This window comes from Malus domestica, chromosome 07 (assembly GCF_042453785.1).
Source record: "Malus domestica chromosome 07, GDT2T_hap1".
Lineage (NCBI taxonomy): Eukaryota > Viridiplantae > Streptophyta > Magnoliopsida > Rosales > Rosaceae > Malus > Malus domestica.
The window spans coordinates 7,507,568-7,524,790 of record NC_091667.1 but is presented as its reverse complement, the minus strand read 5'-3'; the positions used below and the strand labels follow the sequence as shown (position 1 = coordinate 7,524,790).

Below are 17,223 nucleotides of genomic sequence, written 5' to 3'. Positions count from 1 at the left end.
TAGTTCCATAGTAATTAACAACAAACAAATGAAACATGATTTGTATCAACTTTCACACAAAATAGAGAATAAGATAGATTTTACAAATCTTGTTGTTGTTAAATTAATTTGAATTTTGGTATGATATATGAATTGAGGGACCGACGGATCGTTGTGAGAAGAGAATATCAAATGTTTATTAATTTTATGTCATATAAGTATAATACAAATGTTAGAGTTAATGGTGCTATGTAACTGAAAGTTCTAATTTGGAACAGGAAAAAATAGGTTTGAATTTGTTGAATACTGACCAATAAGAGGAAGATTGTAAATGAAAGAAGTATATAGGAGGAGGGTTGCAAAAACAAAAGTCAGAATTGCAAATAATTTTTAGTAAAATTCCGAGTGCTTGAAAACCCCATTAGTTGCATCTCCAATGTATGATTCATTAAAGTTAGGCATACAAAGGACAAACATGTCTAACATAGTGAAGTGCAGGTAAATTTCCATGGCCCTGATGGAAAATGGTAGTGATTAAGAAGCCATGGTTAACCTCCCGTTGATTGTGTTGAATTGCGGCATGTTTACTTCTTGAGGAAGAAGATGGTACTTTATGCCAAGATTTTGGAAAATTTTCTTTAACTCGAACACAAGCTCTGATCTTCGAGCACTCTTTTCCCCATAATTTTGATGGTTCATGGTGTGTTGAACACATAGCGTCATTTTCATCTTGTCCACATTCTCTATCTCCTTCACTAGGATTGAGTGTTTTTGGTTCCAATACTTCGGCTTGCTCTCAAGGTATCTGCACAAATTCCACGCAACATTTGTAACCAAAAATTAATTCCTCAACATATGTTTGAATATGTAATGATGTTGTAGTTTAAAGTGTTTTCCTGTGACTTTTCATAGTAAAAAACTAACAATTTTACATGTTGCATGTGAGAGAAAATTATGGAATATAAAAGAGTTGATTTTGTTTTTCTTTCTATTATTTGAATGTGTAAAATTACTAATCTATTCTTATTATATAACTGTTGTTTACTGCAACTAATCTATCCTTAGTTTCAGAAAAAGGTTTAGCATGTGACATACATATAATGCAACGGTAACGATATATTAAACTTAAACATATGGTGTTCTCACAAAAAAAAAAAAAAAAAAATCATATTTCCTTGGAAAATTCGCTTCCAACTTTACTAGGATTAACCAATTAAGGACTACGTACCAAGCATGTACATATATTATAGTCCATATATATCGACCTAATAAATTGGTGACCTATGACTTAATTAGCACCCAATTATACACGTAAATAGAAATATGGTATCACAAGATATAGCTTTTATAATCAGGGTGAAATATATATATATATATATATATATATATATATATATATATATTACCTTAATAATTTCGATCATGTAACCTTGTAAAAATGGAAATATAAATATGCAAGGTAGATGAGATGGGTTGCTTACGATTGTATGGACTTCTTGAGTGCAGAAACATCATCAACTGGAGTAGAGACATCAATTGTGAAATCAACAGTGTCGGCCATATCTGGACTCCTTCTGAAATTACTAATGGGCTTTGTAAGAAGCACAGAATTTGGGTAGTATATTTTCTCATTGTCGTATCTTAAGAAAACGGTTGATAAAATGTTCATCTCTTCTACAATCATCTGCATAAAAATAAGTACTCAACGTTAAATTTAGATCATCCTAGAGGAAATAACAAGGCCAATTCCAAAACCATGCTTATGCAATGTTTAGTATTGATAGGGTTACTTTATTTTCTTCACTAAGGTTCTAATGAATTCAACTAAGGCATAACGATGGAGAAATACATCATAAAAAGTTAAATAGGAGGGCTTAGAAGGGCATTACATGAGCTGATCAAGAGGCATGTGTGAGAGATTTTGAAATGAATGAGTCATTTATAATTCTCTTTTACATATCTTTGTAATCATGTAGTGCATTTTCTAATTTTTGACATCTATCTTTTTGTGGCCATTTTTTTTTTGGCATAAATGCATTGAAATTTGAAAATACCTCACCTAAACATTACCCTAAATAATTTGACGTACAATACTTTTTTCATCTCCAACATTAAGGGCTAGTTTGGTATTGCTGTGATTTGAAAAAAAGCTATTGTGAGAATAAGTGACTGTGAAATAAATTAGCATAGTGTTTGGTAAATTTTTTTGTAAAAGTGCTTTTGGAAAAAAAAAAAAGCAGTCTAATAGTGGGTCTTTTCATTAAAGGAGCACTGTAGTTCCGTGTGCTTTGAAAAAAGCCAGTTTTCCAAAGCTGCAAATAGCAGCTTCAACTTTTTTCTTTGATTTCAGCTTATTCTCACAACAACTTTCAAAATAAGCCATTTTTTTTCAATTTACCAAACACCTAAAACTCTCACAGTTTTTTTTCATGGGTGTTTTTTTTTAAGCACCTCACTCCCAAACCACCTATAAGACTTGTGACAACAGATCATCCTAATTTTTGCTCAATTTTGAGCCTCATTTATTTATGGTGCTCTAAATTTTCATTCTTTCTTCAGATTATTATTTATTTTATAAAATTGTATTTTCTATTTTATTTACACCTTAGAAAATATGTATTCCTTTCCATCCCCTACTCAGAACACCTTTTCTCTTTGTAAGTTAATATCATATTCACAATATTATATTTACACTCTAGAAAGTCCTCGGTCACCACAAGTTTCCATCTTTTTCGGCCAAATTTTTCAGTTAGCCTAAATTTTGTAAACCAAATGATGTGGATGTTGATGATTGAGTTATTACTTAAATGCTGATTAATATGTTTATTTCTTATTGATGACACATCATTTAATTTGCAAATTTGGTAGTATTCACTATACATTTATTTTTACCTTTTTTAGGTACTATTCACTACACATTTATTTATCATTTTTCATTAAAACTAATTTTTTTTTAGACTTTTTGTTAATTTTCCTTTAAAAATTTGACCTCCCTAGTATTACCCTTACAAAAAATTACTCCTCAAAACCTTCTCTATGTACGTACCTATAAATTGGGACCGCAAGATAATCGATTTTGTTTTTTTTCTAAGAGATGAATGAAGAAAAAAGGTTTGTACAATGGGTTGTTAATATAATTTCCTAAAGAAGGTATTCCAAAAAATAAAATATATAAATATGTCTGACCTGCACGCCATCCACCACACATCGATCACCAACATCGAAGGGGTGCATCACAAACACAAAGATGATGGACTCGAACATAGTTTTGCACATGTTCTGGAACATGAATCCCACAAGCAGCAGTTGAGACGTAACAACAAAGATCACCTTAGTTGTGGCCAGACCCATCACCAAAAGGGTCACCACGGTTATAATTACAGTTACGACCGCACTCGCCAACTTGTGAAGTTGTTGGACAGCAGTCTTGGTATCATTCAAGGAGTGAGCCAATGCTTTACGCTCAATATAGGCATACACCTATAAAACCAGTCAAACAATTTAAAATTATTATCAGAAAACGAGTAATGCTATTTAGACAGACAAACTGATCTTGTTACGGAGAGACACTGCAATTTAATTAGCTTTGTACGTCTATATAGTTCAATGTGTGCTGTTTTGATTTCATTTAGTACCATGTTTGTTGTTTCTTTCCTTTAGTTTCTGGCGACAACATTATATATTGACCGAGGAAATTGCTATTTGTAAATTATATTGAAACTCACCACCCAATTTCTGAAGGAAGACTTCGTTATTTTCCCAGTTTCAATTGCTCCTTCAAAGAGAGGAAATATGGTGTGAGTTTCATCACTCTTCAAGAACCGTAGTAAATCTTCCTCTTCTATGTATCTGTATAAGGACGCCAGAAAAAAATTAAAACTTTGAGAATGGTATTCATCGAGGCCTGGTCGGTCTCAATTATCGAAAGGCTACATAATAAAAAAATATCTAATTAAAACCAAAATGTTAGCTAAATTATGATATCAATGAGTTCATGCATGCTCATTGCTCAGCATGTAGATATAATAACAATTGAAAACAGTCAAGCCAAAAAGACTATTGTAAGGACTTGTAACTTAGTTAATTTAGATTATTCAGATTTTTGGCATGTTTCGAGTTCCATACCTCACTATTTTAAGACACCATCAAACTCGATACTATATTAGTATGGTTTCTCAACGTACGTCGTTGAGCATGCTTAAATTTAACAAAAACTAAATAAATAAATAAATAAATAAGAATAATGTTAGGAAGAAGAGTCAAAGAGATAGATAAATAGACACATCTAATTTATTTTATCTGTCATTTAGTACAGGTATTTCCCTTCATTTGTAAGTAAGAGGTCTTAGGTTCGATTATCGCTAAAGGCAAGTTTGAACCATATTATTACTAACTCATTGTGAAGTTAAGCACACTCCCTCCCCTTTAGCGTAGATAATATCGTTTTTTAAAAAAAAAAATCTTTTATCCAGCATAATAATGTGAATCGGCCTTTAACGAGTTCTAATATGCAACTTAATTAAATTTCTAAACTAAATTTTATAAACCAAATAATATGAATTATGATGATTGAATTATTATTAAATATTTATTTAAATATTTATTTTTTAATAATATTATTCAATAAATAAATAAGGCTACAGTTTTACAGAAAAGTAGTGCATCTTTCAGTGCACCACGCAACTCGTACGACCACGTGTGCCAGCTGTGTGCCATTTATACTCACAAATCGCTATTGTGCTCAAGGACGTACGTAGAATGATAAGGGTAGATGCCATGACCACTATTGACATTTGGTAGTCGTGAATTGTTAAAGGTTTTTACTAAAAATAGTTTTTAAAATTGGTATAACTTTTAATTTTGGTTTTTTAGATTTAAAATTAATAGAAATTATCATTGAAATTGTCTATCGTCAATCATTTTTGTGCTTTTGTGAAACATTTATGTTATATTAAACAAACACCAGTGTAAGTGAATGAGTTATTTTGACAAAAACACCCTTAATTTACCAAAGATTGTTCACAGAATGATCAAAATGATTGATAATAGATGATAAGGGTAGATGCCATGACCACTATTGACATTTGGTAGTCGTGAATTGTTAAAGGTTTTTACTAAAAATAGTTTTTAAAATTGGTATAACTTTTAATTTTGGTTTTTTAGATTTAAAATTAATAGAAATTATCATTGAAATTGTCTATCGTCAATCATTTTTGTGCTTTTGTGAAACATTTATGTTATATTAAACAAACACCAGTGTAAGTGAATGAGTTATTTTGACAAAAACACCCTTAATTTACCAAAGATTGTTCACAGAATGATCAAAATGATTGATAATAGACAATCTCAGGAACTACTTATATCGATTTTAAATCATAGGAACCAAAATGAAGAGTTATACCAATTTTAAAACAATCATTTTGGCTAAAATGCCGAATTATGAATATAGTGAGTGCCCTTCTTATATGTACAACACTACAACTAATATATTGCAAGCAAAATCCCTTTATTTCTGTATATTGAAGTAATTGTGCTATGGCTACAAATTAAAAGGGCAAAAATTTTAATCAAACACACTACACTTACTGATTAAAAAAGTAAGAAGCTCTCAATTAGAAGGCTCTAAGATTTCTTTGTATCATCATTATATAACAAGTGTACTCATAAACCAAGTCTAGTTAATGCATACTTTTATAGGCTAAAAAAAAACTTAAAAGATGAGACACTTTTTGAGTCTTGGTAAGATTTTAGTTTGGTATATAGACTGTGTTCTGAGGGCGCCAATATAATATCACAAAATAGAACATATTATGTCTAATCAACATTCAACACTGAAAAGAATTTGAAATCAAATTATAAAAGACAATTCAACATCTCAAACCGTCTAATAAGAAAACTGTTTGTATACAAACAATAAATTTATTGTTTTTGTTGGCCAGGCATAGAAAAACTATGCATAATAATTTTATGGCATGTATACTTGTAAGAAATGGAATTTGAAAGAATATGTATCATTCTTATTTATGTGTTCAAAAAATAGATCTGTCCCATATGTTCTGAGCATGGCATACCATTAAAATGAAGGTGTGTATATCCCGTTAATATACAAAGATTGTTTATCTCATACCCATTTCTGCTCATCTCTTATTTTTTTTGTAAGTAAACATGTCCTTATATATAGTAAAGCATAAAAACATTATCAATGGGTCTGTTAAGTGACACTCGAGGGTTTCATATTTGAAAAGTATTCCATTAATCAAGGAGATAACTGCTAGAAGGGACCATATATAAAAAATTAATCAAGGAGATAACTATGCATCAAGCATGTTCATTTCATGGTCCAAAATTGAAAAAATAAGCAAAAGTAAGAAAGGGACCGTATATATATAATTACTTCAAATGCATGATGAACCATCAGTAGTGTCTCAAGCACTTATTATATATTAAGTGATAAAAATAATAAAGAGGGCTGCCGTGCATCATGATATCTTAACCTAGTACTCATTGAGGATGCACCACCACATGCTATTTTAAATATGCAAATTATTTAGTGAAGGTAAAAGTACATTAGCTAGGGAAAGTGAAAAGTGAAAAACTTACTTAGCACCGGGCTTGGCAACGTTCTTAAAAATCCTTTGACCACTATTTCTGGCCTCCCATTCACTTGTAATCTCCGACTCTGCATTTCCAAAATCATCCATGGTTCTCGAAATCGTGGACAACCCCGAAGACTTAACGTAGTTTACAAGCCTCTTCACGCTCCACGCCGTTGCCCTTCTCGTCATGCTCAACCTTCTAAGCTTGTCCATGTCAATCCTCCTCGACCCTTCTCGCCTATAAGACCTTGAAACTGGATGAGACTTGTCTCTCAGCCTTGCGGGCAACGACTTCGAAGCCTGAAAACGATGATGTGGAAGCTCCCTTTCGTCCTCGTCTAGTGGAGGCCCAGATAGGGTTTCCAAAATATAGTGGTGGAAAACACTCTCTTTCATGCGATCAAAGAATGTAGCTACATGAAACGAGGATGCCAAGACTTTAACAAACAAAATCTTAAGCAGCCATATCGTGGCTCCTATTAGCACGGCGATAAGAGCACGAAAGACTTTCTTGAGGACCTTGCTGTGCTTGTCAGGGAACATGATCGTCCAAGCAACTAAAACAAGGCCTAACCAAGCACAATTTTGGAAACTCTTCCTCAAACCAAACACAAAGTAGAGTACCTTTTCTCTAAGCATGAAGTTTCTCTCTATGAGAAAGACAAGAAACCCCACAACCCAACCAGAGACTAAACGCCCACAAAACAAAACCATGACCATTAGACACCATTTCCATATCTCCAAACCCCATTTCACTTTATTTTTCAGAACATCTAGGGTTAGGGAGCATACCAAGCAAGTCATTATTATGAGAAACAAAGTCCACTCAATTACAGCTCGCTTGTTTATCTTTCTCTTCCTTCTCTTTCGGTGCTTTACGTGCTTGCCGTCCCCATCTTCATCGTCTTCTTCATTTTCGTACCAGTCTTCATCGTCATCTTCATCCGTGGACGAGTTATTGTCTTGGGATGGGTTTAAGTGTTGGAGTTCTTCCGATTCGAGAATTGTTCGTGGTGGCAAAGGGTACTTAATCTCCTCAAACCGTGACCGGGGCTTCGAGAATTTTAGGCGTTTAAGGGTTTTTGCACTTGATAAGGGTTGTGGGATTGAAATATTAGAGTCTGCTTGGGGTGACTGTTTGAGTTTAGGGTTTGGTTGGTCTATGGTGACTATCACATGCTCTGTGTTGCTCTTCTGGACCTCCATGGCTTGCCTTCAACTCTCAAATAGAAAAGAAAAAAAAAACAAAAGTATACTTGGATGGAAGGCTGTGGAAATCTGTTGGGTTCCCTCTAGGATACAAGATTTAAGAAGAAAACATCATTGATCAATGGAAGCTAGCTGTTGTTCTCTCTCTCTCTGATTCTCCACTAAATACTCTAGATTGTAGATGAAGATTGCAATTCTCACGTTTTACTTATGAATCATTACTTTAATTTTGTGGGGAACACCTACCCATAGCCCAACATATTGGATACATGGCAGTCTAAAACCACAACAATCATATCCGCAACCTTTGATATGTACGAAAAAGTTTTAGGTCATATGTATATAATATGTATATGTATATGTGTATATACATGTATTGGATTATCAAATTACTACCCAAAAAAATTATGGTTGCGACAAAATTTTAGCCAACGAAGACAATTTTGTTGGGAAAATACCCAATACGACGAAGTTTAGATCCTGTCGCCTGATTGTATATGGGTTAATAACCTGATGCGCGCGGTGGACATTAGTCGACGACGAGCTAGTCGTTAGAGGAACTTCAAGGCGACTATATTTGATCGCTGTTAGAGGTGTTTAAAAAATAGGCGGTCCTATTTCGCCCTCTTACGATGCTAATAGAATGAAATATTGCATGGATTACTTGAAGGGAAGCTGAAAATAGAAAAAGATTTTAGTGTGCTCGGAATACAGGATACATATAAGTAGAGGGAAATTTTATTTTTCAAGTGCCCCTTCACTTGTATAATGACATGTGGTGTATCACTCTGTAGTCCATACACAGTTGAAATATTTCTCCTGAAAATAAACTCCTCATGCATCCCTTACGGTAATTTTTGAAACAACCCTCAAGATAAATAATAATAAAATAAAATAAAGATTAAGTACGTAAAACCTCATTCTTTTTAGTGTCATTCCAAATTGATCTCATCAATTTTAAACATTCCAAACAAGTACTCAACTTATTAAAAATGTCACATTCGTTAAACCCTAGTTAAAAATCTGTTGATTTTTTATTCAAAAAATATGTTAAATTAACTTGCTTATTTTGTCTTCAAAATCAATAGAAAATCATATAAACATAGCCTCCACCAACTAACGGTTCCCACCACTCCACCATGCCATCAACTCCAAATCCAACGGACAACCACTAACTCAACCCTACAACTCAAGCAGCCAACATCGAGAAGAAGGTCATGGAGGTTGCTAAAATGGTATGGATTGCCATGATGCAGCTACCACCATTTTCACCCCCCTCCCCCAAAGAACTGTAAGTTTTACGAGTCGAGAATCGACAAATGAGAAAATCACATGAGCACAAACAAACTCCTTGAAACCCTATCTAAATTCTTAATCCTTTTCTTTGTTAAGAGATTGTCCTCGTTATGTAATTTCAATTGGGGTCCATTTTCAATTCAATTCAATTCATTACCTGGTTGATCATTAGATTCCATATTATATCATCTACGTTGAAATTTAGATTTTGAAGCAACTAATATTAATATTGTTCATGATATACCCAGTTAGTGGGTTTTGAATATAATCCATATTTGAAAAATTAAATGGGGCTTAACGAATGTGATCTATTTAATAAGTTGGGTACTTGTTTATAATGTTTAAAAAAATTGAGACCAATTTGGAATAACACAAAAAAGTTGGGGGTTTTAGGTACGTAATCCTAAAAACCTCATGATATTATTTTTTGTTTTTATTTAAGGACAAATAGTCGCTCAACCGCTAATTATAACCTCTTGCATGGTTTGATCTCTTATCAATGTATGACTATATCCTCACATTCTCACACATCTCTTACGTGTGGCGAAGTTTCAAGTCAAACACGTGGACAATACAAAGGGAGTGATCGTGGAGCACGTGTGTCAGTTGGGTTTCACACGTGAGCCAACTTGCTCTGATACCATGAAGAAAGTTGGGGTTCTACCATAAAATCAATTAAAAATATGGGAAGTAACTTAGCCTCTTATAAACTTTTACATAGTTTGGTTCCTCACCAATGTGGGACTTTGTCCTCACATTTTCACACTAAAAACTCTTTTCACGCTGTAAGTGGTTTGAAGTTAACAAATGCACGTAGTAGCCTGCAGAATTTGGCGGTTCCACCTCATCTCCAGTCTCCGCCCCCATCGACCACTGCAAATCGACATACAAATGTGAAGTTCAGATATTTAGTATACACATGTAGTACATTTAGCATCGTTGTTTTTTTGTTTGGTACACTTAAACTTTATTAAAAATTAGTTACCAAAATTAAAAAATATTTACTGAATTGAAATTCACTCTAAAGCAGCTCCCTTTTTCCTTTCATGGTTGAGGGATGAGGATCCTCTTTGTGGAAATCCTAGGAGGGATGAGGATCCTCTTTGTGGAAATCCTAGGAGTCTTCACATTCTAATCGTTAATCGTACATCGTGCGATTAGTTTTTGTTAGTTACTATTTATGTTTAATTTTAAATAATAAAATTTAAATAATTTCTAACTGTATTATGTACGATAAATGACTAAAATATTAGAATCTTTAATATTCTTACCATTTGGATCCAGATGGAACCAAATCCCATTCGATTTACTAACGAACTATTAGATTAGATGATTCCTAATGTGTAATATTAGTCAACAAAATGATTTGTTGCCACTCGTCACCTCAAAAGACGAAAAACATTTATGTCGTCCTGTCGAAGGTTGGCAGTGCTTTTTGTCACTTCTCCATTATGTTCTCGATGATGAAGAAAAATAAGCATTATTATCCACAACTTTTTGAAAATCGAATGAAAAACCAACACTTCAAATATTTCTTTACTATAACTTATTCGATTATATCATGTAATTAGTTCCAACAACATCTTTGAGGTTTCATATCTCAGTTATTATATAAGGCCAAAATTTATGTTTTCCAACTCAAAGTCTCAAGAGTGTGAATGGAGCCAGATGCGCTTGATTATGACGTACCAAATCTACCGATTGCATGTCGTGTGAGGACGTCTTTGTGATGATGATTGATGAGGCCTGTGAGTTATAATTACTCATATGTAGTAAGGTTACTTTTATTATACATTTATTACAACGATTTAATGATATTAATTTATTTTATTACTATTTTAATGTTAATATATCATTGTATTAAAACAAAACTACCTGTATTTAAAAAAATTTGTTCAATGAGGTTACATTTATTCGCCACGAAAATGAAAATTTAGAATTTTTCATCGCTTTGGCCTTAATTTGTCTTACCTTGCCCTTAACTTTACTTTTGTTTTGCTTTTTTCTTGTCTTTGCCTTATTTTACCTTTGCCTTGCCTCTGCTTTTGACCTAAATTTTTTTGGGGATTTTCGTGTTTACCTTGCCATGTGCTTGCTTGCCATACCGCTATCTTGCTGTGACCATGTCTTGCTATGACCGTGCCTTACTGTGGGTCTGTGATCATGCCTTACATACTAGAAATTATTATTTGTCCGACGAAAGTTTGCTTTACGGACAATTTTTTGTTGGCAAAATAACTTTACTCGACAAAATAAAAAAATACCGTCACACCGTTTTGAGTTTTTTTTAAGACTTTAGGCAATGAAAAAATTTGACGGGCAAAGCACATTTTGTCGGGAAAAGATTTCGCGCCAAGGGACAAAATTGCCGAGTATTACACCATCTTTTGCCCGATGGAAAGCAAGTTCGTCGGTGGAGGTAATTTTGCTCAACGGAAAAGTTTGTCTATTAAAGTGAAAGTATTCGTCGAGTGAAGGTATATTTTAGGATTTAGGGTTTAGGGTTTATAGTTCATCGGGCAAAGTGAAGATTTCGTCGGGCAAAGGTGAGGGACATTTTCGCATATTCGATTCCTTCGATGGTTTTCACAGTTTGCAAAATTAATTTCAACTGTCAATGTACTCACCCAAATGGAAAAATTCACCCAAATCAACAATTCCTTCATTGGCAGTGGCGGATCCACAGTGGGGTCGTCGGGGTCGCACGACCCCTTGGAAACCATGGAAACAACCTTGAAGCTCCCATATGCGACCTCTTGGAGCTGGGGTTTTCGGAGTCGGACTCGCACGCCAACTGTTCGACAAAAAGCCTGAACGAAGACTCGGCAAGTAGAGGAAGAAGAAGCAGCGCTCGCGCGCGGTTCTTTTTTTTCAAAACAGACGGGTAAAACGGCGTCGTTTTGGCCCAGGAAATTTTTTTAAATGACCTGGCCAAAACGGCGTCGTTTTGGGCCAGGCCTAACAAAAAAAAGAAAAAAGAAATTCCCACCGTGTCCCCCCCCAGTCCCAGCCTTCCTACCCGACTTCTATACAATCAAAAGCCCCAATTTCTTTTGTTTTCTCATCCTCCAACCCTAACTCAATCCCCCCAAACCCTCAACTCCTCTCCTCCCTTGTTGATGCTGCCCCCAAACCCTCAACTCTATCTCCTCCCTTGCTGCTCCCCTGCTGGCGGCTCCAACTCCATCTCCTCCCTTTGTTTATATTGTGAGTATTTATTTTGAATATTTTGTATATGTAGAATATATTTAATTAATTGAAATTCAATTCATATTTATTTTGTGAGTTTTTATTGATGGTTTGTTTATATTGTGAGTTTTTATTGGTTTGTTTTTATTGATGGTTTGTTTATATTGATGGTTTGTTTATATTGTGATTTTTTATTTTCATTATTTTGTATATGTAGAATGCAAGATGAGATATTTAATTTAATTGAAATCCAATTCATATTTATTTTGATTATGTTTATGGTTTGTTTATATTGTGAGTATTTATTTTGAATATTTTGTATATGTAGAATATATTTAATTTAATTGAAATTCAATTCATATTTATTTTGATTATATTGATGGTTTGTTTATATTGTGAGTTTTTATTTTCATTATTTTGTATATGTAGAATGCAAGATGAGATATTTAATTTAATTGAAATCCAATTCATATTTATTTTGATTATGTTTATGGTTTGTTTATATTGTGAGTATTTATTTTGAATATTTTGTATATGTAGCATTATTATGGAACGGTTTTTTAAGAGAAAGTCATCATCCGGTTCGGGTAGTTCGAATAATGTTGATAGTTCAAATACTGTTGGTAGTTCAAGAACTCCAAGTTCAAGACAAAGTCAGTTAGATGATGTTTTGGGTAATCTTCAAGCGGATCCTGGATTAAGAACTCGAATAATAGATTATGACGCTAATATGAGAGATGAGGTCCGAAGATTATATCTACAAAAAGGACCTTGTCAACCTAGAGGTCATAATTTCCCAATAACTAATATGTCGGGAATTAATCGACGCTTCATTCCCCAATGGTTTGATGAGTTTGATTGGTTGGAGTATAGTGTATCTAAAGATGCGGCATTTTGTCTCTATTGCTATCTCTTTAAAACCAATTTTAAACAAGTGGGTAGTGAAGCTTTCACTGGAGATGGATTTAAGAATTGGAAGAAAGGGAGAGAAAGATTTAAGATGCATGTTGGACCGGTTGGGAGTGTTCATAATAAGGCTAGAGAAGCTGCTACAAATTTGATGAATCAAGCTACACATATTGAAACGGCAGTGAGCAAACACTCTGACCAAGCTCGTAAGGCTTATCGCACATGCTTGATTGCTTCAATCAAGTGCACTAAGTTTTTATTGCGACAAGGTCTTCCTTTTCGTGGCCATGATGAAAGTGCCACTTCAAGCAATAGGGGAAATTACTTGGAGTTATTGCAATTCCTTGCAGATAATAATGATAAAGTTAGATAAGTTGTGATGGAAAATGCTCCGGGGAATCTCAAATTACTAGCTCCTTCCATTAAAAAAGAAATTGTGAATTCATGTGCCCTTGAAACACTTGATGCTATCATGGATGGTCTAAAAGATAGATTCTTTTCAATATTGGTGGATGAAGCACGTGATGTGTCTGTGAAAGAGCAAATGGCTATGGTGTTGCGTTATGTGGATGACAACGGGCATGTAATTGAAAGATTTGTGGGTATCCAACATGTTACCGACACTACTTCAAGTTCACTAAAGGATGCTATTGACACATTGTTTTCTCGCAACGGTTTGAGCATTTCCAAGCTACGAGGACAAGGTTATGATGGTGCTAGCAATATGAGAGGTGAGTTGAATGGCCTTAAAACAAAGATATTGAGCGAACAACCTTGTGCATATTATGTTCATTGCTTTGCTCATCAACTTCAACTAGCTTTTGTTGCCGTAGCAAAGAAGAATATAGACATTGCCTCTTTTTTTGCAACGGCTAATAGTGTGGTTAATCATGTTGGAGCATCTTGTAAGCGGCGTGATTCACTTAGAGGGCAACTTCAAGAAGAGCTTGTGATAGCTTTTGAAAATGATTGTCTTATAACGGGGCGAGACTTAAATCAAGAAACAAGTCTCAAACGTGCCGGTGACACACGATGGAACTCACACGATGGAACTCACACTATGGTACCTTGATTAGCATCATTTCTATGTTTTCATCCGTGGTTCATGTGCTTCAAATGGTTATTGATGATAATCCCAATGAAAGTGCGGGTGAAGTAAATAAGTTAATGAGAGAGATACTTACTTTTGAGTTTGTGTTTCACCTTTTCTTGATGAAAGTCATATTGGGACTCACAAATGATTTGTCACAAGCATTGCAAAGGAAAGATCAAGAAATTGTGAATGCAATGGCTTTAGTGAAATCATGCAAGGAAAAGCTATATTGGATGAGGAATAATGGGTTCGATGCATTGGTTGATGAAGTATCTTCTTTTTGTGAAAAACATCATATTGATGTTCCTAACATGGAAGAGGCATTTATACTTCCAGGGAGGTCAAGGCGTTATGCTCCAATAAAGACAAATCGTCATCATTATCGTGTGGAGCTCTTTATTTATGTCATTGATGAGCAAATTACGGAGTTAGAGGATCGCTTTAATGAGGTAAATACCGAGTTGCTTATTTGTATGGCATGTTTGAGTCTGAAAGATTCATTTGTAGCTTTTGATAAACCAAAGTTACTTCGTCTTGCTCAATTTTATCCTCAAGACTTTTCGGATGTAGATCGTTTGGCACTTGAAGATCAACTTGAGATTTATATTCATTATGTGTGTTCCAGTAGTGATTTCTCTCAATTGGAAGGGATTGGTGATCTTGCAAAAAAAATGGCGGAGACAAGGATGCATCAAGTATTCAATTATGTATATTTGCTCATTACATTGTCTTTAGTTTTACCAGTTGCAACTGCTTCAGTGGAGAGAGCATTTTCTGTCATGAATATTGTTAAGGGTCCACTTAGGAACAAAATGGGAGATCAATGGTTGAGTGATAGCTTGCTTGTTTATATTGAGAGAGATATTTTTGCTTGTATTGAAAATGAAGCTATAATGCTTCGTTTTCAAAATATGAAACCTCGTCGTGGACAATTATAGTTTGTAATATTGTTTCCATTATGAATTATGAATGAAAGTACTATGATTTCATTTTCAATATGTTTTTCCATCCTAAATTTTTATTTGAACTTTTACACTGCGACCCCTTGGGGTAAGATTCCTGGATCCGCCACTGTTCATTGGTATATACTCTGAAATGGCATATGTCAGAAGTCACCCAAATGCAAGTTTCCAGGATTAAGTAACGAGAACTGCTTTCCTTTTCTTTTTTGTTCAAAGCCATAAAATCCCAATTACTCAAGCAATCAAATAATTTGAGTAAAAAATTGGAGGCAGCTCTCAAATCAACTCTAAAAGACCTAAAAAAATTGCAGTTTGAGGTTACTTTATGATGATGATTATATTTTTTTTTTTTGGTTTGGTGTTTTATTTTCTTCTTACAATATCGCTTTTGTCTAAGCCATTATTTAAGAGTAGATTACATAATATGCATGATTTATGGGTCAAAGCAAGGGCTGAGCTAGATATTGTAGAAAAGGGTGGTCTAATATTGCATGTTGTCTCTTGAGAGGCGAAGTTGAGGGTGTATAAAAAGTGTGGTGGCATAGGGTCCCGAATTTATGAAGATCTTCAAAAAATTTCATCCTCTTACATATTATATATTAATATAAATTTTCTAATAAAAAAGTTTTTGACTGAAAATAAAAAATCATCATCATATAATTTTGTCTATATTACAGTTGATTAAGTAGAGCCAATACTTAATATTTTAATTTTTCTCTTTTCTCTAAGAAAAAATTGTGTATTACTTTATTTTCATTTTTCTCTAGCAATAAAAAACTAACTTGAGTTTTTTTTTTTTTCTACAACCACAAGCATATTTCCGTATATCTTTTTTACTTTTCAGTCTTGCTCCCTTTTTAATGGATGAACCTTTGGTCATAATTTAATGGCAATTAAAAATTATTCAATTAGTAAGAGTGAGATGCTTATTTCAATTAAGTTTAAATATTGATTGTTGAATTGTGTATGAATATATTGTTCCGAAAAATATTATTACTTTTTAAATACCTAGTTGTCTTACTATTACACTAAAAAAAAAGTTCCATACATGTATAAATATTTTGGGGACATTAATTTCCTTGTATTAGTATTTGATGGGAAACAATTTCCTACTAATTAGAAAGCATCACATCTGTAGCTATTAGCTATTAGCCTATGTTTCTGACTAACCATGCATGCTACATTATACAGTTCAACTTGATGGAAGATACTGGCTTATTTCTTGTTGACTGGAGGAGGCCAAATTACTTTGTATGCGATGTCTGCAACACATCTGTTACAAGATATGTAAGTTCTTTATCATCTTCAATGTTTTGTTTCAAGTCCATTCTAATTTATATCTTTTCATTTATTGATTTTGCTTGAAATTTTTGGAACTTTTTAAAATAGTTTATATGGTTATTGTAATTTTACACTATTTCAACGTTTTTTTCTTTCTTACAGAATAATGTGAGATTATTGCAAGATACATGAATCTGATGGACCTCCAAGGTGTAATACTTGCGACAGATTCAAGGTTTGTACAGAAAAGTATTTATTTGGAATTGATTGGAACTAGCTTCTCTCCTAGCTAAATATATATTTGCTTTACTATTCCCATCCTCGGCTCTAGGAATGGGCTTTCTTATTTAATAATAAATGGAAAAGTGTTGATCTCTTCCTTTCTCTAAACCCCTAAAACGTAACTCATAGTATATATGTATGCCCTTTAGGACTGCAATGGTCGTGGGGTACGATTCTCTTCCTCACATTTTTTCGTCACGAGTGAGCGATTGAGATTTCAACTAATTCGTATTTAGTTAGTTCTCAATCCTTGTTTATTATCTTTTGATTTGATACTTAAGAAAGCAAAATTCTAACTGTGAGAGGCTGGGGGACTGCTTTGGATCAGTCTGCATGCAAACAACTTCACACTTGATCCTTTTTTCTCTCCTTTTTTTTTGCAAATATATTAATGAAAATTTATTAGATTATAATACATGTACCGAGA

General features: G+C 33.7%; 2 protein-coding genes across 2 annotated transcripts; one reads left to right on the top strand and one right to left on the bottom strand.

Annotated features, from left to right (window-relative positions):
• Window positions 1–356: 356 nt before the first annotated feature.
• LOC103438914 (mechanosensitive ion channel protein 10-like) lies at window positions 357–7,936 on the bottom strand. The gene is made up of 5 exons (XM_017333164.3): window positions 6,580–7,936; window positions 3,705–3,828; window positions 3,166–3,459; window positions 1,461–1,663; window positions 357–784 (listed from the first exon to the last, which is right to left on the bottom strand). Exons 1-5 carry the CDS (start codon window positions 7,779–7,781, stop codon window positions 514–516), a joined length of 2,094 nt encoding a protein of 697 aa, XP_017188653.3. The 5' UTR covers window positions 7,782–7,936; the 3' UTR covers window positions 357–513.
• Window positions 7,937–13,557: 5,621 nt separating this feature from the next.
• LOC139197657 (uncharacterized) lies at window positions 13,558–16,706 on the top strand. The gene is made up of 4 exons (XM_070825599.1): window positions 13,558–13,909; window positions 14,398–14,720; window positions 16,425–16,520; window positions 16,677–16,706. Exons 1-4 carry the CDS (start codon window positions 13,558–13,560, stop codon window positions 16,704–16,706), a joined length of 801 nt encoding a protein of 266 aa, XP_070681700.1.
• Window positions 16,707–17,223: the final 517 nt, after the last annotated feature.